The 25,320-nt window shown below is 28.5% G+C and overlaps 3 protein-coding genes across 3 annotated transcripts; 1 reads left to right on the forward strand and 2 right to left on the reverse strand.

Moving 5' to 3' along the window:
* Nucleotides 1–690: 690 nt before the first annotated feature.
* On the reverse strand, nucleotides 691–16,955 carry LOC113385536 (alpha-mannosidase 2-like). The gene is made up of 19 exons (XM_026623389.1): nucleotides 16,824–16,955; nucleotides 16,039–16,212; nucleotides 15,855–15,941; nucleotides 15,465–15,689; nucleotides 15,185–15,279; nucleotides 14,681–14,988; nucleotides 14,276–14,462; nucleotides 11,515–11,728; nucleotides 11,119–11,267; nucleotides 10,527–10,870; nucleotides 10,336–10,433; nucleotides 9,908–10,080; nucleotides 6,370–6,618; nucleotides 3,455–3,593; nucleotides 2,902–3,099; nucleotides 2,605–2,757; nucleotides 1,567–1,794; nucleotides 810–1,016; nucleotides 691–750 (listed from the first exon to the last, which is right to left on the reverse strand). The coding sequence occupies exons 1-19, from the start codon at nucleotides 16,953–16,955 to the stop codon at nucleotides 691–693; spliced, it is 3,420 nt and encodes a 1,139-aa protein (XP_026479174.1).
* Nucleotides 16,956–18,302: 1,347 nt separating this feature from the next.
* On the forward strand, nucleotides 18,303–20,039 carry LOC113385537 (JNK1/MAPK8-associated membrane protein-like). The gene is made up of 5 exons (XM_026623390.1): nucleotides 18,303–18,535; nucleotides 18,893–19,105; nucleotides 19,246–19,415; nucleotides 19,482–19,616; nucleotides 19,882–20,039. The coding sequence occupies exons 1-5, from the start codon at nucleotides 18,303–18,305 to the stop codon at nucleotides 20,037–20,039; spliced, it is 909 nt and encodes a 302-aa protein (XP_026479175.1).
* Nucleotides 20,040–20,084: 45 nt separating this feature from the next.
* LOC113386949 (WD repeat-containing protein 92-like) lies at nucleotides 20,085–23,245 on the reverse strand. Its single transcript, XM_026624708.1, has 5 exons — nucleotides 22,749–23,245; nucleotides 22,281–22,411; nucleotides 21,765–21,952; nucleotides 21,268–21,569; nucleotides 20,085–20,428 (listed from the first exon to the last, which is right to left on the reverse strand). Exons 1-5 carry the CDS (start codon nucleotides 23,021–23,023, stop codon nucleotides 20,221–20,223), a joined length of 1,104 nt encoding a protein of 367 aa, XP_026480493.1. The 5' UTR covers nucleotides 23,024–23,245; the 3' UTR covers nucleotides 20,085–20,220.
* Between the last annotated feature and the right edge of the window lie 2,075 nt (nucleotides 23,246–25,320).

The raw sequence follows: 25,320 nt of genomic DNA on the forward strand, positions 1-25,320 counted from the left end.
ACTTTCCTCTGATATAATCTATATCCTTATCATAAAATTTTATAGTCACAGTATAGCATGTTTATATTGAACTCTTTTTATATTTTGCTTGTAATTTAATTAACTCGTTAAAATTAAATTTTAGTATTAAAGTATGTGAATTCTTATTGTTAAAATAATTTTGATACCCAAGTAAATTGGAAACAGTTGTCTTTTATTCATTATTTAATATTTGTATTACCTACATTTATAAATATAAATTATTCTTTGTCTCTACCTGCTCAAACATTCTGTACACACACAACACAATACAACAATAAATTAAAAATAAATCACTGGTGCTTATTAATTCTTTATGCTTATTAACTTTTGTATACCACTCAAAAATTAACATGCACTGCCTTGATGTCCATGGGGCAAAATCTTAATGGAGAGAAAGCACTCTTAGCTTCGCTTAATGTTTTCAAAAATGTAATAGTCGTTTCGACATAAGATTTTGGTCTTCGAACATTAAACAATGTTGAAAAATCATCTATAAAACAAAAATTATTATGAGATTAAAGATTTACAATGTTATTTATTACTATTATTTCAAAATTGAGTCAAAATTTATTAATTAAATATATACTACTATTATTTTGTATGAATGTAGTTGAATGATCTTCAATATCCCAATGGCGCATATGGGACTTAAATAAAAAAGAAACGATTTTAACAAGTTCCTACAGCTCTTCTCACTATCAATATTTTAGTAATTGCATAATAGCTGAACTTTAATAACAATAATATGATTATGTTTAGTATAATATGATTATGTGAAGTATTCTCACCATTGAATCATCATCATTTTGTTGTCTTATACAGGAATCGTGTTGAGGTTTATGCATTAGAACACCAATTGTTGTAGCAGAAGGTGTATTTTCTTCTACTAATAGTGATGCAAGGAATACATCTGTAGGTAGTTTGCCCGGAGGTAATGAATCTGATGGATTTTTGGTTATTGAAGACTCTCTTAACATATGTTCAGGCCAACCATCCTAATTATATAAAAAATATATATTAGATGAAAGCTAAGTGAGATAAATATGAAAATATTATTTACAGTTATAATGAAAATGTGATATAAATAACAATGTAACAAAAGAACAAATAATATATCAAGAATAGCATGATTTCCAATTAATATCTTTTGAATGAATTTAAAATTTTCAGAATCCGTTCAGGATTTTTGACAAAAATTTTGCACATTTTTTCTAATTATAAAAAATGGCTCGACGGATAGTCGCGAAAAAATAATCAACTCGAAATCTTATCGAGATTTGATGAAACTCCATAATTTTTTAAATCTGCTCCAATTTTGATCTCAAACGATACCGAATTACTCGAAACGTCGTAAAAAATAAAATTAGCAAATCAGACAAAAACACTCTTCGGGAAGTTTATAATAATAAATATAAAAATAAACTTTGAGAACAATTTAAAACCTTCCATTTCTATTAAGCTCTATAATAATTTAAAACACTATTTACTCAATTTATATAAATATGTCATTTATTAGTGTATTTAAATTTAAAAAAATCCTAATACCTGTGAATACAACATTTTGTCAATTGGATAGTGCATTAGGTCTCTCTGCAATAATGCTTCCTTAGACAAATATCCAGCCGGATTTGCTGGTTCTTCGTCGTGCTGCTCTCCTGCGCACTTCCTTGTTTCTAAGATCAATTTAAAATGATTTAAGACTGGTTTATTATCCAGTACTCCCTGATCTAAACCTCTATTATCATCTTGATTCAAACGTCTGTCTTGCATTATCTGTAACAGAATTTAAATGACGCATTCATTAAATAGCTTCTTAAACACTCACTTTGGATTGCTACAGTTTGTGATTATTTTGAAAAATTTTTGTAAATAGAAATATAACTTTATTTGAATCTTGCTTCAGAAATTAATTTTAACAACCGTTTTTTTTTATTTTGGTAGAAACACTTATTACCATCAATTATGATAAAAAATACTACTAGTTATGACAACACGACTAAAACCCTAAAAGCATAACTATGATCACGTAATGCAAAGCCAGACTGGGCAGAAGGTAAAAATTGATTGGAACCCAACATATATAAACATATATATAAAATTTTAATTTTGTGTATTTTATCTAGTTCGTACTTGTTAACTTGCTAAATGATGGCACATATACAGTGTCCAAAGATACATAATAAATGGTTAAATCATCAATTGCTTTTCATAACAACTATTTGGTTGCAAATAAACTTTTTAAGAATATATAAGTATAAACTTTTTAAGAATATATACCTAAAACATTTTTTTTAAATTTTCAAAATTTTTTCCATGCTCTTTCCATACGAAGTTTGATTGAATTGCGCTCTATCTAAACGTTAATATTAAGAGCTAAAACTTTCAGAGAATTGTTTTTTATCAATTTGGAACCACTTGAGCCCCTGGGAACAAGGAAATTCGAAAATGACCATTTTAAGGACCACCCTGATATATATATATATATATATATATATATATATATATATATATATTATATATATACTTGATTACATGATAATGTACTTTATTTGAATTATAGCAAAACAAATTATTAACTTTTACCTCTAAAGTGCCAGATCGAGGTGATGTTCCTCCTAAAGGTTGTCCAGATATCAATGTCATCCTTCTAGTTTCATCCTGAAGAAACATGGCAGATGGTACAGGATAATAATTTGCTTGCAAAGGTAATTTATCAAAACGCTTTCTTCTAATCATCTACAATTTTTAACAGTAATTAAATGATAATGTTCAAACACTATTTCAAATTCATAATAAAATTTACTATTAAAAACAATGTCTACTATATTTTGTTTAAAAAGTAATACTTCTTTATTTAAGTAAAGTTATTAATATATTTACCTGCAAACCATTCAAATCAGTAAAGAATTCATCTTTGTTTGAAATGTCGGTAGCAATTCTCATAGCTAATTCCGCATTATGGGTATTAGCAACATCAACCAAGTTTCGTATTTCCAATATTGTAGATTCTTCATTTCTAGGTTCAGAAGACTGAATTGTCCTCATTATTGTTTCATGCAATACATAAGGTAAATTGACCTGCATATATATTATTTTACATAAGAAACTATTTTATATTAAACTCTTTTTTTTTCATTTCAGTGTGTAATATAAGTTTACACACTATAATTACTAAAACATTTACTATAATTACTAAAACAATTACTAAAACATGCATTTATGATTGTGAACTTTTCATTATGAGTAAAAAGATAAACTAAAGTAAAAAAGTTGATGATACTTTGGATTTATTCCAAGTAAAACACACTATTATTTTTTACTTAAATTAGTTTGATTATATTTTTAAAGTGCTATATCATAAAAATAAATATGTATACAATGAAAACTTCATAAAACCTAATGATCTAATGAGAATGTTAATGTGATAATTTACCTGAACTCTAGATTCTAATGGTCCTTTAATAATAACAACAACGGATTTTGAATCAAGTGAATTTTGTACGGTCTGGGCAGGCAAATCAGGTAGAAACAGATATGCTCCACTTCTCTCACCCCCTTTTCTAGCGCCATATCTACCAATTTAATATATAGACTTCATATAATATTACTAATTTCCTTATTGGTTATTAAATTTCTAATACAAGTTTTCTAGTTCAATCACATCCAAAATTCTCATCGACATCAAAACATCCAAAAAATGATGTCACAAGTCCATATTAAATTATATGTAAGCAATAAATTCCCTATTGAGCTGATCTACATAAATTAGGTAAATGAAAGCTATCATTCAGAATAATTAATATAATCTAATATAATTATATTAATAATAAATATAATAATATTATTAAATATAGTTATAATCAAAATATACATCAAGAATATATTTTTACTAAAAACAAAGTATGAGAGGCAATAAAAATCTCACATTAAACTTCCTGGAATGGATCTCTTTCATTCAAATCATTTCAATATTATATACATTACATATATATTATATATACGAGGTCTGTTCAAAAAGTACCCGGAATTTTCGTTTTTTCAAAAAAATATTTATTTATTCGTCTACATTAATGTCCCCTTCAAAGTAGTCCCCCCCAGATATAATACACTTATGCCAGCGTTTTTTCCAATTTTCGAAGCACCCTTGATATTCACTTTTTGATATGTCCTTGAGCACTCTCAGCGATTTTCTTCAATCGAGGAAAACCGCTGTCCTTTCATGGGTCTCTTCAACTTTGGGAATAGGAAAAAGTCACACGGAGCCATATCTGGTGAATTTTTGCACTTTGCAACACTTTATTTCATTTTTTACCCAAAATTTAATACAAATTCTTTGACTTTTCAATTCTTCCATTGTAAAAATCGCCGAGCTCAGAAAAACACGTCGAACCTTAGCGACTACCACAGACAAAGTAAACAGTGAATATAGCTGAAAATTTCATCATACTTTAGGGGCATGTATACCAACACAATAAAAAAAAAATTTTGACAATCAGACACTCCAGACCCGCGAAATTTAATTATTAGTAATTCCGGGTACTTTTTGAACACACCTCGTATATATATATATATATATATATATATATATATATATATATATGTATTATATATACATATATTGATACATTATTAATCATGTAGCGAGACTACAAAACTTTCTGTTTTAACTTTTAAATATTTTACTTTATAAACTTCCCGAAGGAGAAGTTCATGCTTTCATAAAAAAATCCGATTCGCTAATTTTATGTCTTCTCGACGTTTCAAGTCATTCTGAATCGAATGAGACCAAATTTGGAAAAAGTATGTGTGTGTATCTGTGAACAGATTTTTTTGCCGTAAATCAACGTATTCTCAAAAATGGCTGGACCGATTTAAAAAATTTAAAAGCCATCCGATGTATCTCGATGAGGGCTAGCGTTTCTCAGTTTTGTGCAACGATAGGCCTAGCCGTTTCTTTGTAAATCGCAAAAAAGTGAAAAAAAATCGTCCACGTTTTAGCCCGCAATTCTGAATCGATTTTGAAAATTCAAAAACCGCTCGAAAGATATTGGTTGAGAATAGAACTGATTAGTTTTTGGCAAAGATCGGCCTGGCCGTTTTCTTGTAATAAAGTGTTAAAAAAAATTTCGACGATTTTTATGAATTTTTTTTTGACGGTGGATATCATATTCTTATAGATCATACTAAAATATTACGGTCCTACGACAAATCGTTTAATTTTAAAAAATTGTCAAAGTTTGCAAAAATTAATATCGTTTTTTGGCGTTTGTCAAAATTATAATTTTCATCGACGTTTTCTCAGAAACGTCTGAACCGATTTCAAAAATTTAAAAGCCAATCGATGTATTTTGATGTGGATTGTCTTTTCTCAGTTTCGCGCAGCGATCGGCGGAGCCGTTTCTTTGTAATTTGGAGAAAAAAAAATCTTGTCGTTCACATTTAAGCTCATACTACCGAATCGATTTGAAAAAATCAAAAACTGTTTGAAAGATATTATTTGAGAATGATACTGATTAGTTTTAGGTGAAAATCTACCGAGCCGTTTTCTTGTAATTAACATTTGTAAAAAAAAATTAAACCGATTTTTATGGAACTTTTTTTGGCAAAATGTATCATGGTCTTATAGAACTTACTGAAATATTACGGCCTTACGCCAGGTAGTTTAATTTTAAAAATTCATCAAATTTTGAGGAAATAAGTAGTTTTGATAGAGTACTTGGTCTTAATGAACATACTAAACCATCAAAGTCCTATGAAAACTGGTTCAATTATAAAAATTATTGATTTTTGAAAATTTGCTTTTAGAAAATACTCCGACGAGTTAACGTGTTCGTCCGTTTTCAATTATGTGTAATAAATTCACTCAGAATACTTTCAATCACTCATAAATTAATTTATTTTTTATTGATTAAGTTGATTATTTACACATATCGGGAAGTTCATGTAACTTGCCTTCAGACAAAATAGCAATACCAAGAAGTTTCATTATAAGTTTTTTTTTTTTTAAATAATGTTGGTTTAATTTTTTGTGAGTGTTTTTCCTGGTGTGATACTGTTTTAAAAAAAATTGCTCAATGATGACACACATACCGTGTCGAAACGTACTAAATAAATAGATCATTATTTATTATAATTTTACTTTTACGATTGGCTGCAAATTAACATTTCAAGAATATGTCGCACTGTCATACAAAAAAGATCTAAATCTTGTATTTGATACATTTATATAACTAAATTAAATTATATATATATATATATATATATATATAATATACTATAGTATATAAAAATATATTGACGTTGATCTAAAATACTAATATAAAACTATTGACTAGATACTTTACTCACTTTACAAAACTCAAATGAATTGGCATAGGTTCATCATCAGGTTTTGTAATGGATTTCAATGTACCATCACTAGCAAATGATATGCTTTGTGTAACCACACCATCGCTGTCCAAGGCAACATCGACAGTAAAATCTCTTTGAGGTTGTAATGTCAGTGCACCAGGATATTCACCTAATTCAGATGTCACCTGCTGATGAAGTACAGAATTTTCATCTGTCAAAAGAGTAACAGATGCGAAAGAAGGTAATCTAAAAATAAAAATTAAAAAATCAATCATCATGCCTACAAATTAAGAATTGAAGTCCAAACCTCTTAAACATTCATTACCATCATTTTTAATGTAAAATTAAAATTCATATATACTAGAAGTATTTGGACTATCTGAGGTAGAAAATTGAAAATGGTATATCAATGTTTTTGGAAAATACCTTTAAGATAAGGTGACCATATTTTTTTAAGTCAAATCCGGCACAGGAGTATGTTAGTCATTTATATAACAAATGCTATTCAAGGATACAATAAAAAAAAAAACAGTTTTTTAAATGAATCTTTTTTTATCATAATCGTGAACTTTAAGTAAGAGCTTTCTACTTCTATGCATTATATGCAATACTTCTTTATCTATGATATTATATTTTTCGATCTATATGTTCTATTCAATTTTCTTTATATTTAATTTGAAAAAATATGCAATACTTCTTTATCTATGATATTATATTTTTTGATCTATATCTTCTATTCAATTTTTTTTATAATTAATTTGAAAAAAATTGCATCTGCTAGTTTCTTTTCTTAATTTTTGTTAATTTAACTATTAATTTTCAAAAAACCGGGACATCCAGAACAAAAAATCAAAATCCGGGACAAATATTGCTTTAAGAAAAACCCGGGACACATGGTGGAAATCCAGGACTGTCCCGGCCAATCCGGGACGTATGGTCACCTTATTTAAGATGATGTATATATACTTATATATATATATATATATATATATATATATATATATATATTAGAGATGGGCTTATCATATCCGAAGCCGGATCGACTCGGATTTGACTCCGCTCCAGGAAGGAGTTATATCCGCTAACAACTCCACGAGTCCGACAACTTTGAAACCGAAATACTCGACACAAATGTGTTCTATAGTGCGTTGTTTATGCATCTAAGGATTTGTCATATCCCATTTCATTTTTTTGAAATGAAAATTAATGAATAAAATAAAATTAAAAAATATCAATAAAATAATTTTTCTAAAAAATTCACAAATAAATGACGAGTTGTAAAATTTTTCGGTCGACCACATGATCGACTCAATGACTCGTAATTTTATCAGTGTTGGCCAAAGTAAACACGCAAAACTTAAGAATCAAATTCAATTTAATTTTTTACTTTTGATGAGAAAATAATTGATTTTTTTGATTAATTTTATATAAAAATAAAGTTGTAAACTTTGTAAAAAAAAGCAAAACATTTATCATAAAATATTTTCACCAAATAATAATACTTCTGCTTTCTATTTTTTTTCTTCTGATATTTTCATTTGAGAATTAATATTATATCGAGTAGTTCTATTAGCATATTATTACTTTTACACAAATATGCAATTGTGTAAAAGTAAAAATTTAATACTATATATTTTTTTCTGCTTAAATACTATTGACGTCACTGATATATTTTGCACTCTAAAAGTATTGTTATTTCAGGCTATGGAAAAACCAGATTAAATGTATTTTGTTTCGTGTATTTTTCGGTATGTATATTTCTGCTTGCCGTCATTCATGGCCAAAGATTGTCATAGTTAGAAATATGACCACTTACTATTCAATAAATTATACATTGGAGCTATTTACACTTGAAAACAATTTCATTGTTCCGTATCTTTGAAGTAATATTTTTGTATTTTCTGGAAAAAAACGTATACCTAAAAGGTCATAAACCAGCCTTTGAGACGAGAAAGCAACATCCTCCTTCCCAAAGCAAAAAATCAGTAACAGATTTAGTACCAGTTTAGGGAAGTCGGATATGACAAATCCGGCGAGACAACTCCACTCGGATTCACTCCGAGGGTGGAGTTGTATCTGAGTGATAACTCCGGAGTGAGTTACCCATCTCTAATATATATATATATATATATATATATATATATATATATATATATATACGTATATATACATATATGTTACGGTAAATGTGCACTCTTGGCGAATGTGCACATTCACCGGTAAATGTGCACATTCCCCAAAACGCTCGGTGAATGTGGAGCTCTCAAACAATCAATTTAAAATAATGGTGTACGTGCGTACTTGGATCGGCCTCAGGAACATCTCGCGTATTTGGCGCATGCGCAAAGAATTAATAGTTAATTGTTAGTTAAATAGTAAATTGTGAATAGTGATAACTGAATAGTTAAATAGTTAGTACATAGTTGAATAGTGAATAGTTAATAGTGAATAGTAATAAGTGAATAGCTATTAGTAAATAGTGAATTTAGAATAGTTAAATAGTGAATAGCTAATAGTTAATTAGTTATAAGTAAATAGTTAATAGTTAAAAAGTGAATAGTTAAATAGTAAATAGTTAAATAGTTAATGCTGAATAATAAATAGTAAATAATAAATAGTGAATAGTGATAACTAAATAGTTTAATAGTTAATAGTTAAATAGATGAATAGTAAATAGTGAACAGTTAATAGTAAATAGTGAATAGTTGTTAGTAAATAGTTGAATTGTAAAATAGTGAATAGTGAATAGTGATAACTGAATAGTTAATAGTAAATAGCAAATTAAGTAGGTGATAGTTAATGGTTAAATTGTTAATAGCTATTAATTAAACAGTTAATAGTTCATAGTTAATAGTTAATAGATAAATTGTTAATGATAAATAGTTAATAGTTAATAGTGAATAATGAATAATGAATATTAATATGCATATGACTAAAATAAATAATATAAATATAAATATAAATATAAATATAAATATAAATATAAATATAAATATAAAAATAAATATAAAAATAAATATAAATATAAATATAAATAAATATAAATAAATATAAATATAAATATAAATATAAATATAAATATATGATTTAGTATTTTACCCGCGCGTTGAACTCACATTCGCCAAATGAGCCGGTAAATGTGCACATTCACCGGTGAATGTGCACATTCGCCGAAATATTCACATTTACCGTAACATATATATATATATATATATATATATATATATATATAAATTATTTAAGTATTATATAAATTATTTAAGTACTGGAGTGAACCCATATCATATTTATTCGTATTATTGTGAGAAAAATATATATTTGACCTGAAAATTTTGAAATTTCAAAAACAAAATTATGTATTTGAAAAAGAATACAATTGTTAAAGAATTATGACATTCAGTTACTAATTGAATTTAAAACATTTTATTTATATTTGACCTTTTCATATTTTACTTTGCTATTACAATGAACAAAAAAATGACTCATTTATAATATCATTCTTCTACATATTAAAAAATATTTGTTATTTTCATACCCATTATCCGATGCTTCTGCAGCTTGGACAGCCAGTGCAATTAAAGTCAGTGCAGGAACTTTAATCATACAGCCCAATTGATACCTTACTGGTGAAGCTTGTGGTACACCTTCTGACCACAACCATACAGGTGATAATTGACAATGCACAGGACGATCTTTAGAATCATAAACCTGTTGAAGATTTTTTAACTCTTATAATACAGTTTATTAATAAACAGTTCATAACTATAAAAATTATTTTCTGTTTTGGTTGCAAATATGTTGAAACACTTTATATGGAAAATAAAGAATTAAATCTTTATACAAATTTTGTACAAGCAGTGAATATATATTAGTATGAATATTCATAAAACTCAAACAATAATATTAAACAAATTAAATTAATATTATATAAGAAATGCTATGTTTGAGTGACATAAAATTTACCTTTACATAAGGAGTTGATACATAAAACGACACAATTTCCTCTCTATCTATGGTCAAAGAATTCCATAAAACAAGTGTTCTAATTGGAGCACCATGACCTAATAATATTTTTTGAAATAAATAAGTAAAATAAACAAATATGAATAATTTACAAACGTTACTGAAGTATTAACAGTAATTCTCTTCCATACCTAATGTAATAGTGGGTCTGTCTCGAACTTTATCAGACATAAATCTGCTATCTTCTTCTGTTATGAAATCAAAATACACAAAGTCGAAATCTTGATGCCTGGGAGGTTTCGATAACATTGCAAATGTAGCTTGTTGAATAACACGTCTCGTAAACGCTAATCCTTCCAACATTCGCTTGGAATAATCCTGTACAACATGATCTCTAGCAGTTCCCGTAATACCATCATGATGTTGAAATAATGCAGATGCTTGACGAGCTGTAGATAAAAGTTGAGACATCTCTTGACAGATATCATCGGCAGCCCCATCTAGCACGCACCATCCATGTAGAATACTAGCTGACCTACAAATGAAAAAATAAACCATAATGATTTAATTTTTTTAATAAGTATGTCCAAGCATTCATAAGATTAAAATATTAATTATACATCGTTATATCAACTTATTAGAAGATACTATTGTTATATATTTTATGCAAAAGCAATATTAGCACTTAAATCTTATGGACCAAAAAATAAATAAACTTAATAAAGACTATTAAGTTAATTAAAATTAAAATCTCTGTGAAATCTATGTGAAATAAAACCCAACCTGATGTAGTGCATTAACACCCTATCTAAGCGTTTATAAAGTGGTCTAGATGTATAGTAACCACTCCAGTAGTGATCATCCCGATCGGCATATGTGAAGAAGTCACCAGACAATGTTGGAAACGCTGCTTCTTCCATTTCTTCGCGAAGCTAAAAAATGCAAATATCTTGCTATAACATATGCAAATGCACTTATGTGTAGATTATGTTACAGTTTCAAGCTATTCCAATAATAAATAATTAGTAGTAAAATTATTCTATGATGTTTCAAAAATCACGATTACCATTTTTGATCAAAATAATTATAAAATATCTCTGTAAGTTCAATAAAAGTTTTAAGCTAAAGGAGGTATTCAATTGTCATTTATTCGCATTTGTTCTGCAAAATATATTTTACCGTTTCAAAGTACTCTTTCAGGGTACCCCAGCCGGCTTGAACATGCAAATCTGGCCTTTCACGAAAGTGAGTAAATAGTTTATCGAAATTTTCTAACTGAGCATTCCATTCCGCAGTTCCATCCCATCGAAAATCATCTCCCAAAGGTACCAGAAGCGTTCGAGTTCGGTACAATACACTCTTCTTGCGCCACTGGTCTAGTAACAGTTCCGCTCTAGAAAAATGTGGAGATGTTTATAAAATATGTAATATCATTCATTAAAATGAAAAAAATCTGAATAATACGATTTGTAAATCACTGTAAAGGGTTTGATCGCGTTTCCATATAGAATTGGCCCCACCCTGGTATTTAAATGACTTTGTTGCCATTATATAGCTTTCTTCGAAAAAATTCTGTTTACCAAATTTCAACTTACTGGCTCATCATTTGGCCGAGATATCATTGAAAAGTGGCCCCCTATTTCATAGTCACTTTTTGTCACAACTGTAAAAGATATCGTCAAACAAATAATTCTATTCACATCGGTGTGGACTGTATTATTAATAACAAATATTGTTAAATAATCATTTGTTAGTTTATGAAAAAGTGAAAACAATTTTTTGTTTCAAATTTTCGAGTAGTGCGGTTGTTTGGACTAATTTTAAATTAGCATTGTTAGATTGGCTATTCGTTTTTCACGTTTATTACATTAATTACATTTCTTCACGTTTTGAAGGTTTCTGAACATTTTGGCACACTTAAAAAAATGAATGTGTGTGTATGTATGTATGGATACAATTTTTTGTTCACGATTTCGGGCGCACGGATGAACCGATTTGAATGGTTCAAAAAACATTCGACTCCTATTGATAGGGAGATGTGCTGATTAGTTTTTGGCAAAGGCGGGTCCAGCGGTTTCGGAGATGCTAAATAGGCAAAAAATGGCAGTTTTTGAGAGAACTAAGCGTCCGATTTGAATGATTCAAAGAACTTTCTGCTTGTTTTAACAAAATAATTGCTTTTAGAAAAAAATTTTTGTTTCAATTTTTGTTTATGTATATCAAAAATAATTAAGATTTTAATTGTAATTCTGACTTAAACTTAATTTCTAATATACTTTAAACAAATATTTTCAACTTTCAATTCAGTTTATATAACTCTTATAAATAATAGACAATGTTACAGTATTTATTTATAATGATCTATTTGAAAACATTTAATATTCCTTAAACATTTCGTTACGGTACGGGAAGTTCCAGCAATTTGCTTTAAGGCACGATGCCATACACACCACTAATTATATATTTGTATGTGTGTAATAAATTATTTCAAGTTCAATTTTATATCTTAAAATTTAATATTCGTTTCAAAATGCACAAATATATTATATGATTAATCCAAACAACCGCACTACACAAAAATTTGAAACAAAAAATTGGTTTCACTTTTTCTTAAACTAACAAATGATTATTTAACAATATTTGTTATTAATAATATAGTTCACACCGTTGTGAATAGAATGGCGTTATTTATTTGTCAATATCTTTTACGCTTGTGACAAAAAGTGACTTTGAAGAAAAGGGCCACTTTCGCATATTTTCAACGATATCTTGGCCTAATGATGAGCTAGGGAGTTGAAAATTTCTATATGGGATTTTTTTTTAAAAAAAAAGAGATAAAATGACATCAAAATCATTTAAATACCAGGGTGGAGCCAATTGTGTATGGAAACACAATCAAACCCTTTAAATCAACCTTTCGTTAACGGCGCGGGCTCTCCGAACAAAGAGCAAATTTTGTCGCCATTGTCTATAAAATCACCTAGAACATGGAAACCTTACTTTTACATGTTCAGGTTATTTTAATTATGATGTAAATCAAATATAGATAAGTTACAACTGTTTTATTATCATCCATATATAAGATCTTATTCGTTAAAATTTTTTGTCGTTGCGGAGTCTGACGCGTCTGTTCTTGTTTGAAATATTACGCGTGTAGTGGAAGGTTAGTTTAAAATTTTAGATTATATTTCAATAAAAATATAATTTCATCAAATTTTATCTGATTTGTCTTATATTATATTTAATAATTTATGAAGTAAAATATATATTTTAGACATTTAGACAGACTTATAATTAGCAAAGTATGATAAATTTAAAGGTTTTAGAAAACCTTTGAGTTAAAAAATAGATAGTAGTTAAAAGGATGTAATTTTCTGTATATAAGTAGTAAGTGTAATAATATCAGGATGGATTCAAATATTTTCTGAACCATTGAAACATTTTAATTTCGTCTCTTAAAAATGTGCTAAAAAATTATATTCTCTGTGAATTTTTTTATTATGTTATAAATATATATAAAAGTTCAAAGAATCGATTTAAAAAGCTCATTTTTTATTCCTTTGTGATCGCAATAACTTGCCCATTAAGTTCACTCTAATAGTAAAGCTATTCTGAATCCCGCAGCTGAATTGAAAATCTCAAAAGCATAAAAAGCTCAGGAGCATAATTTTTCTAAAATATGGCTGTTGGCTATGGAAAAGTTATAAAAAAGTTTAAAGATTCTTTTATTGTATTCTTTGAAAATCCGCCATAAGGGATTGGAATAACATGAGAATGAAAGATTCTTTAAATATATCACCAAGAAAATATTTTTTATATTTTCTGTGTAAAACAACAAGTTTTAATGGAAAATAAATGTAAAACAACCAAAATAGTTACATATATATAAACTGAATACAAAAGCTTTCCAATGAAAAAATGTTTAAAAACTTGGAAATACCTGTGAGCTACATTTTTTTCACTTATTCGTTGTGGTTGTATTCTCCAAGGACATGTAATACCATATCCAGGAAGTCTTTTAAAATCAAACTGACAGCAAATTTTTGGGTCTGGTCCGCAAGTGTGGGGAATATCATATGAGTAAAATGGTTCGGCATGAGTTAAAATATCTTGTTTTCCTGGTGCATCTATTTAAACAAATATAAGTTTTTAAGTATCATTAAGTATTAATATGACTTACAAACTTAAGCCTATAACATTTTTGAAAAAAACATAAATAACTTCATATTATTCATAAATAACAATACTATAGAAAAATATATTATTGCAAATAAGATTATGTAAAATATGATGCACATATATCTTTGACTATAGTATTAAAATAATTAGAATAAGTTAAACAAACCCCAGAGTTGTCGCCATCTAAATTCCAAATTCTTGTCCATAGCTAATTGCTTCTTGAGGGAATAATGTACTCTCTGTATTACCAAATTTTTTAGTCCAGCTTGTTTGTAAATTAAAGCTGTTGTAGGACTCAATCCAAATGGATCAATAGACCAACCTGCCACAGGAAAATCGGTCATGTTTAAGTTTTTATTCAACCAATGATGTCCCTCAGTTAGTTGCCAAGCTAAATTCACCCAGTGGCTATTTGCTTCATCAGGCATAACCCAGCCACCATTCACTATTTCTAGCTGCCCTCTCTGAATTAACCTTTAAACAAAATATTTCAAAAAATATAAATTAGATTATTTAAATATTAGTTTTCTAAATTATACCATATAAAAATGTTACACACAATAAATAATCAAATTATTATATAAATCACATTATTGGAAAACGCATATTGTACATATCAGTCATCACAAATGCTAATGTGTAACAATTTATATTTGAGAAAAATATTTACCATTTAGTAACTTTCTTCTGTTCATTTGTCAATTCTGACCACCACATTGCTAAATAAGAAATTTCAGCCCATATAAAGCGTCTGCTTGGTTCTTCCTGCATTTTTTTTAAATAAAAAAATTATATTATATGATTGTAAAAAGTAATGATAACTATTTAAGCATTTTCTAAAAAGTATGCATTTGTTAATAAAAATTGAAAAATTTTAGATGCATAAAGTTTTAATAAAGTTATGTATTTAATATGAAAAACAGACTGTTAATTTTAGAAACAAAACAAACCTGTAAATAAGTGATGACATTATTTAATATTTTCTTTGTTTGTGCAGTGAAATATTCATCAAGTGTTTTTATCCACCCTGGATCATTATGAGAATGTGGAACCACAAAAACTTTTAATACATGACCCCTATTCCATTGTTCTGGCTTATATTGTATGTTCCATCCTTGCTTCCAAACACCACCATCTGGATTGTCAAATCGGAGACGTTCATACATTTGCAGCATCTGTGTATGACAAATATTAATACCCATCCAAAACAATACACATTCATAATACTACTTATATGAATTTGTATAAATAAATATTTGTATAATAAATGACCATTTATTATGTGAATGTAATAAGACTAATAAGATTAAAATAAGTGTTGTAATGTTTTTAATACGGACCTGAACATCTGAATGGGGAACATCATTTTCTAGTGATGGACATGTCAAACCTGATATTTCCTGATCAACTAGTAAATCTTGAATCTTCTAAAAAGCATATAAAAAATAATTAATTGATAGTATTTTATATTATAATAATATTACAAATTATATTCTCGATCTAAAAAGCGAAGTACATAAACACCTGCATATTAGACACTCCATTAGGCAATGTATCTCCCTTAAAATCAAATTGTTTATGTTTATCAGAAGTTTTAAGCTGTTTTACAACTTGTTTAATTTCTATAACATCTGCATGATGGGAGCTTAGACCAGCTTCCAGCTGACGTAACCTATCTTCAAAACTCAACCATTTATTCTAAAGACATTTTACAAATTGTTAGATTTGTTAAAATAATTCAAGGCAAAAAAATAAAAAAAAAACAATAGTTTGACAGAAAAAAGACTCAAACACAAACACAACAAAGAGCATTCGATCAAGCATGAAGATGACTGTAACTGGCTTTTAGGCATTAGGTGGCTTTAGGTAATTAGGTGAAATCAGGTATATTTAGACGTGTTAATTGTCCCTATGTTATTGATTAGTATAGTAATATTGTCCCTATGCAACTATTAGAATAGATTTTTTTTTAATGCTTTCTAAAGACTGGACTATTTACTGAGAGTTTGTATATCGATTACATATATATATATATATATACAGATTTTAATAATCCTTTATTTAATAACAAAATATACAAGAACATGGTAAAAAGCAATTGATATTACAAATTGTTTGCAATAAAATGCAGTTTCAGCAAAATTGAAATTTTTAGCTATACATATTATAGCAACTTGTTTTTGTAATTGGAAACTCTACATATCATCAATTAATGTAAATAAGATGCTTTTTCTAGTTGTTTCACTAAAATGTTACAAATATTACACATCTATTTTAAATGATTTATAAATTCTACTTTTAGTACATACTTTGTTTTCATCTTCATATTTAAGAATTTGTGGTTTTGGTGTTATTGTTTGATCCATCATTAAATACAACAAAACACATCCTATTAAAAATAATAAAGTGCCTGATAGGGCAATAGTTTTTCGAACCCTCATAATATATTAATATTAGCGAATTCTCATAGCTGATAAAAAAAATATTTTAGTTTTTGGTTATGTTGAACCGTTGAATATATTTTTAGAAATAAATATCTATATATTTTGCTGATAATAACAGTTAGTCATTCAATTTCTTTAAACGATACATTTTATTTAAAGTTTCAATATATTTAATTATTTGCCATTAAATTTTCAAATATATGCACTCTTTTTACTGCGGCACTAGTATTAACAAATGTCATTTTCGAATTCTGAATTTAATAAGATGGCTAGCTACCGGTTCATAATTTTTAACTTCCCGAAGGAGAAGTTTATGTTTTCATAAAAAAATTCGATTCGCTAATTCGCTATATTTTCTCAACGTTTCAAGCCATTCTGAATCGAATGAGACCAAATTTGGAAAAAGCATGTGTATGTGTGTGTGAACAGATTTTTCGCAGTAAATCAACGTTTTGCCAAAACCGGCTGGATCGATTTCAAAAATTTAAAAGCCATTCCATGTATCTCGATGAGGACTAGCGTTTATCAACTTTGCGCGACGATCAGCCAAGCCGTTTCTATGTTAATAGCAGAAAAATGAAAAATTTTTCGTCCACGTTTTAGCCCGTAGTTCTGAATCGATTTTGAAAATTCAAAAACCATTCGATAGATATTGGTTGGGAGCAAAATTGTTGATTTTTGAAAATTTGCTTCTAGAAAATACTTCGAGTTATTCGTTTACGTTTAAATACGTGTTTGTTCGTTTTCGATCAAATGTAATAAATCCACTCGGAATACATTTAATCACTCATAAATTAATTTATTTTTCATTGATTAAGTCGATTATTTACACATATCGGAAAGTTCATGTATTTTGCCTCAAGGCAAAATATCAATACAACTAGTTTAACATGATCTTAGAAGAGCTGAATCCGATCATCATATCATAATCTTACCAAATCTGACCATCATTATCATTTCCGATTTGAATGGCTATTTTTCTATGGAACGTTGACCCAAAATTGTTGAGAAATTTTTCCACCAAAGACAACTCTAATTGTGTTGACACTTTAGCATTTGACAAAATCGTTGCGTTTACTTAAGCCGACAGTGGGTTAAAAAGTTATTGCAATATTTGTTTCAAAACGAAATTGTTCTTCAATAATATTTAGTCACTTTGTCCAAAATATTTAATAACTTTTAAAGATTATTCAAGATCCATTTATATATGTCATAAACTGGTATTATAAATCAAAGATTATTTCATTGAAAATAATTGTGAAATTTAAAAACAAACAACATTAATAAAATGCACAAATATAAGAATTAATTTTAATTCTTATTTTAATGAACTATTAGTTTCTGATGCTCAATCAAAATCAACGTTGTCCTGGCTTATATTGTGGACGAACTTTCGACAATGAAAGTTGGTCTGAATGTGGTGCTTGTCCAAGAGGGTCGCGCACAAATGCAAGCTCTATTTGCAATGTATGCGAAGCCGATCCTAAATTATATGATTGGATGTATTTAGGATTTATGGTTCTCCTACCTCTAGTACTGCATTGGTTTTGTGTAGATCTTGTCGCTAAACGAAGAAGGTTAATATATAAATGTATTAAAAGAGCTGAATTTGTAAATAAATTTCTTAACTAAAGTGATTAAAATTTGAAATTACATTTTATTTTTTACTTTACACTTAAAATAATACACTCTTATTATCATACTTGCTCATTGCTCAAGTTATTTTTAAAACTTAAAGTAATAAGTTTCGAGGAAAGTACTCTATTATGATAAGAAAGTTTAATGACAGTTACTTTTGCCTAGAGTAAAAGTGTTTTATTTCTGACTTTATTAGAATGAATAAGTTTATGCTAAAAAAATTAATAGATTTTTGTAAACTTCTTATCTACAGAATTGAATATAAAAATAGCTTTTTATATGCAAATTTCATTTAGTTTCAGCATCCAAGTATTCATTCTACATTTGAGTTGTTTATTTGAGGTAGGAATTGCTGCATTTTTCACTATATTGTGGGTGGAACCTACTTGGTCATTTAGAGTTAAATCTTGTGGTGTTGTTCGCTTAGCCGACTGGTACACTTTGCTTCACAATCCTACCCCAAATTACGAAAAGGCACTTCACTGCACACAGGAAGCAGTTTATCCATTGTAAGTTAAATGATAACTCAAATGTAAATGTATTATGCATTGTAATCACTGTTCTCATTTGGTCTAACTGAAAATTATCATTATGATGTTACGTTATGAGAAATAAATATAGATTGTTCTATATAATAATTGCATTTCAGACATACTATGGGTTTTGTATTTTATGGACTTTGCATAGTTTTAATGCTTTCTATAAGACCATATTTGAGTAAAAAATATCTACCACATACTGGTAAGATGGCTATATATTATGCACTTTATTTTTTTCCAATATTGGCTTTGTTACATGCCGTTGCTGGTGGTTTGATATGTAAGTGAACCTTATATTATTCACTAAATATTATCTAATTTCATACTATATATAACTAATTTTCAGACTATGCATTTCCATACATAACCATTATCTTATCTGTTGTATCAAATGCTACACATTTCTCTTTCAAACTGGATCAATCAATGAAGGATTTAATTCGATCTTCGATTGCTGATTTGAGGAATGCTATTATCATCAGTAGGTTGAATTTTGTACAGCATTTTGTAGGTTATGATATTGCATTAGTATTTGAACAATTTCCATGTTAAATCATTCATTTTTTAGTTAACGTCATGATTTAACAATGAATCATTTCATTTTAATTCTTAACCATTCTTCACATAATAAAATGATAAATAAATATAGGGTGATTACAAATTAATTGAACATTCCACAATCATTAATATCTTATTCTCACAAATTATATTTTGTGTAATCTAATTTGAATTAATTTTTCTTTCAGTGGGACATTGGATTATACTTGCTTATGGATTATTAGCACTAACTATAGATAAAGGTGTGCCACATCCCTTTGTTTTATTGACCCTGGTACCACTACCAGCTGTTTTCTATATTCTCACATCTCGATTTACAGATCCTAATAAAATACACACTGATTAGCAATAAAATATTTGTATATTTATTTATTGCAGATATATTTCATTTTGTACAATGTATGAAAAGCTCAGATGTTTAATTGTATAATTCCGGCAGGAACTATAAACTAAGGTCTTGTGTGTTTGTTTATATTTAACGTATGTGGCCAGTGCGTGACTATTATTTGTCAACAAATTCAAAGTTTTTATAATAAATTAAGTTTTGTGGCAATTATTACTCTAACTGTTTGATCAAAAGAACCACATATGGCTAAACCAGTTCTGTCTGGACTCCAATCAAATGCACATACTGGTTGTGTGCTGACAACTGTACTTTGAATCAGTTCTAAGTTTCCTGCAACACCTTGTGGTAATCCGTTTGGCCCCTCCTTCGACCTTTTATCTGGATAATTACTAGAAAAGTGAAATTTGAATTATTGTTTTGCTTATGAACATATAAATTTTATAAAAATAATTTGTTAGCCTTAAAATTGAAACAATAATCAATTTATGGTTCAAGGAGTATTTTTGATATATTGATAATTTGGGCCTTATTTCAAAAGACTATGTATATATATATATATATATATATATATATATATATGGGTAGTACTGCCCTAGGGCAGGTCCATGAGCTGAGTTAAACTCCAACTCGGTGCAGGAAAAAATGGTGTGAGAAATTTACCATTGGCATTTCACAGTGCAGTAGTTTTCAATTGGAAACATATTTTTTATCTATATTTTTAAGTGAAAATTGGTATCACTACTGCAATATATCAAGTTATCCAGAGCGGAATTTCGAACTCACGACCTCGTCCACACGAGTCCGCATGTTCGACCATCACACCATAGAATACCTAATATAACATATATATGTTTGTACATATTTTAAGCAAGATATATATGAAAAATAAATCATGTAAAATCATATTTATCTAATTCTATAATAATATTAAAACAAAGAAGAAACTCAGCATCTTGACAGCTTTGAAATAAAGAAAAAAAAAATTCACACCATCAGCACACAAATTCATAATCACATTAGAGCTTTGTTTTATTTCTCAAGTTTCTTACTATTACCTGGGCAATACTTTAAAATCAACTAAATATATACTAAATTTCTATCCGCTATAACAAAATCGTCCGAGCAGATATTCTCATACACATAATCATTAAGACATAAAATTATTACATGATACAATTTCATGTAAGACAAAAGTTAAAGTTTTCAAGTTAAGCCAAAAAATACATACTATTTCCAAACCCTCACGCTGCCAGAGCCCCCACAGCTAGCAAATATTTCTCTATTTTGAGGTAAATGTTTAGCAAGCCACACTGTAGCTCTTGATTTATTCCCATGTACACCTGTTCCATAGCCTCCACCTGCTCCTTTTTCTGTTACACAAGCAAAACCCTTTTCAGGATGTTGTGTTCTTAAATCCCAGCAATGTAAACCACCTTCTAAGGTCCCACAAACCAGTTTATTCATTGGAATATCTTTTCGGTCAAATTCTAATCCACATATTCCATTACGAACATTGGTTTCCCAGCGAACCTAAAATAAGGTAATAATACGTTTATTTCATAATTTTTGAGTATTATAAAGACTAAATTATAGTTCATCTATCCATTCGCCATAGTATGTAAATATTAATTTAGTCATTCATTGTGTCATATATATATATATATATATATATATATATATTTATATACATGTATGTATAATAAAATAATTTGGGTAAAAAAGAACCTTCATTCTGCGCAAATCAAACATCTTAATATCTCCATTATCATATCCCGCACACACAGATCGGTCTTCCTGATTATAACTGTCCCCAAATGCAACACACCAACAATCTCTTCGTAGATCATCTCTAGAAGGCTCCATCACGGCTACTGGTGCACCTTTTTGCCTTAAATCCCAAACTTTAACTGCACCTTGATTTGAATCAAATTTCTCAAATAAATTAAATGTAGATACACATTTCAATAAAATAACATTTTTCAAATTTAACTTGTATATAAGAAGCTTTAATTTATTAGAAATTATAAGTAAAAATATACTCACTATACTTATAATTTTCAAACTATTTATATTGATTTATATAAACTATGATAAAGGAATATGTGGGTGTATGATAAAGGAATATGAAACTGCTATTTTATTTAAATAATTAATGTAATTGAACATTTGTAAGATATGGTTTAAAAAGTTAAAGATATATAAAATCATAAAAGGATTCAAAATATATATTTCAATTTGTACCATCTCGACTCCCAGTAACCAGTTCAGGTGCACCACAATTGATTGTAGTTCCACCTACTCCATCAATGGAATTTATAATATCTTGATGGGCTTCTTCAGAATACACAGGTATATTAGTATCTTCAAGATCCCTAAAAGTATTTGATATGTGTATATATATATATATATATATATATATATAAACAGTTTTATTGAAAAACGTTTTTATTAAGAGAACATACCTTTCCGGTCTTGATATGACCAATCTTCAGTGCAAACAAATACATTTTGAAAAATAACACAAAAACACACACAAATTTGCAACAAAAAAAAATAAATATGAAATAAAAAATTGATAAAACGTCGAGTTATGAAGATTTTAGAAAAATTGTAAAATTAAAATAATATATTTTATTATAAAATGATTATATATATATATATATATATATATATATATACATTTATTTATGTCCACAAAAATATTTTTACCATATTTGAAGTCGACCACTAAAATCTCCTGTAGCTAAATTTCTGTCATGTAAATTTGAAGCCCCAAAAGTTGCACATTTAAAACTACATTTTTTCTCAAACTCCTTCAGTAACTCCAGTTTTCCTGCATTTATTTCATATATTTGCACCATGCCTGTCCCTCGAGGAGTAGACCCAAGAACAACAAATTTTGCTGAACATGGTATCCATTTTGTATCAAATATTGTATATGTTACAGATTTTTCTAAATGAGCAATCAGTTGCGGTTTATCCATTTTTGTTACTACACAAAAACTTCATTTGTTTGGTCAATAAATCTTGATCTGTAAGGTTAATCAACGTAAGACTACATTGCGCACTATTAACCACAACGCAAAATTTTTATTGGCATTGCAGGCAATAAAGCCTAATACTCCGATACAAGTTATTAAAATAGTATTAAATACTAAATTAAATCTGATTTATTTTGAATTTTCTACGTTTTTGAAATAACCATTCATAACATCTTCAATGTTTTTATTTAGAATTATTTTGCAGAGGTACCAATCAACACAATTATTTTCTCATGTCGAAAGTTGAAATATGTCAAACGACAGTGCTGCCAACCATTTGACTAAACTTATAATCAGGGCCGGTCCTGGGGTCCTAAATAAAAGATATGAACGCGGGGTATTCTAATATTGTCTAGGCGTATATGCTTGCTCAGATGAGTATAAGATGCAAATAAATTACACATTTATAGTATGATATTGAAAAAACTTGTAAATTTCATATCCAAATAGCTCTCCACGAAAGTAAGGCGTATTATTATATTGTCCCCACGAGAGTAAGGCATTTATTATATTGTCTAAAAGAAGAGTGGTCTCTAGGGTAAGGCGTGCCCGTGCCCCCGCCTTTTCCGCATGTATCGCATTCAAGGCTCTGCATAATTAAATTAAAACAGTAATCAGAATTTTCGTTCTATGAGCTCGAAGTGCTCGAACCATAGACAAAAGAAGAGTATGGCTAGGAGAAAGAGAAGTTCGAGCACTTCTCTTTACGCCATATTTTCAGATGATATCCCAACGGTTAACCTATTCATATTTTGACTTTTTTAACTTCCCGTAGGGTAAGTTATTGTAATGGGCCGAAAATCGGAATTGAAAATTTTTACATTTCTCGACGTTTTGAAGGTTTCTGAACATTTTGGCATACTTCAGAAAAAATGGATGTGTGTGTGTGCGTGTGTGTGTATGTATGTATGGATACAAATTTTCGCCCACGTTTTCGGGCGTACGGATCAACCGGTAAAAAGGCGTACGGATCAACATGGTAAAAAGTTCAGAAAATACAAATCGAGTTTTTGAGAGAACGGAGTATCCGATTTGAATGATCTAAATAACATTGAGTTTGTAATGATTGTGAGATGAGGTGATTAGTCTTTGGCAAATGCAGGTCCAGCAATTTCGAAGATACTGAGCTAAATATGCAAAAAATGGCAGTTTTTGAGAGAACTGAGCGACCGATTCGAATGATTCAAAGAACTTTCTGCTTGTTTTGACAAAATAATTTGTTTCAAATTTTTTTTCAAGATTTTTTTTTTTTGTATATCGAAAATAATTTAGATTTTAATTCTGACTAAAGTTTAAAACTTATATACTCTAAACAAATAGTTTTAACTTTGCAATTCAGTTTATATAATTTTTATAAATATTAGACCCTGTTACAATATTTATAATAATCTATTTGAAAACATTTAATATTCCTCGAACATTTCGTTACGGTACGGAAAGTTCCAGTAATTGGCCTTAAGGCACGATGCCATACACCCCTAGTTTATATATTGATTAAGTCGTCTATTTACAGATATTAGGATTAGAGAAAGTTCATGCGTGAGGACCACTCACAATCAGTTTAATTTTTTGATTTTCGAATGAATTTTTTTTCCTAAACTGCAATAAAACATATATTCGCAATACGATTAGAAAATCCTTAAATTTTAGGGTTTTTGACTCCGCTATTTGTCTACAATCAGTTAATTATTCAAGTTATAAAATGTGTTTGGTAACAAAATACATAAATGAAATCATTATGAAGTAATTTTGTTGTTGAATTAGTGTTTCATCTAAGTCCTAAAATAGGCTCAGGGGGGGTCATGAACCCCGTGCTCCCCCCTGGATCCGCCACTGGGCGCACCTTTATATGGCCCAGAAATAGATGACTCGGTTTAAGTAATTCAATAATTCGTATTTCTGTACGTAAATCCAATGTGAAACTTTAAACGCGTTTTTCTCAAAACTATTTTTTTGAACTGGTGACAACTGTAACTCAAAAACCGCTTATGTAAATTTTAATGAAATTTATACAGCTTTTAGAATACATAATAAACTCGGGCCTGATCGAAGGATTTTTATTATTTCAAAAATTTAAATTTTTTAATATTAAAGGTTTTATAACGTATTGTGGTTTACTAGAAAATATGCAATTATTAGCACAATCATGAAACAAAACAATCATGACGACCCTAGTCAATACTAGAATAAGATGATGGCCAACACATATTTTGTAAATAATATAAGTAGATATAGAAAAA

Source organism: Ctenocephalides felis, unplaced genomic scaffold (genome assembly GCF_003426905.1).
Source record: "Ctenocephalides felis isolate EL2017-DRISC unplaced genomic scaffold, ASM342690v1 CF-g0.4_SCAFFOLD_03571, whole genome shotgun sequence".
Lineage (NCBI taxonomy): Eukaryota > Metazoa > Arthropoda > Insecta > Siphonaptera > Pulicidae > Ctenocephalides > Ctenocephalides felis.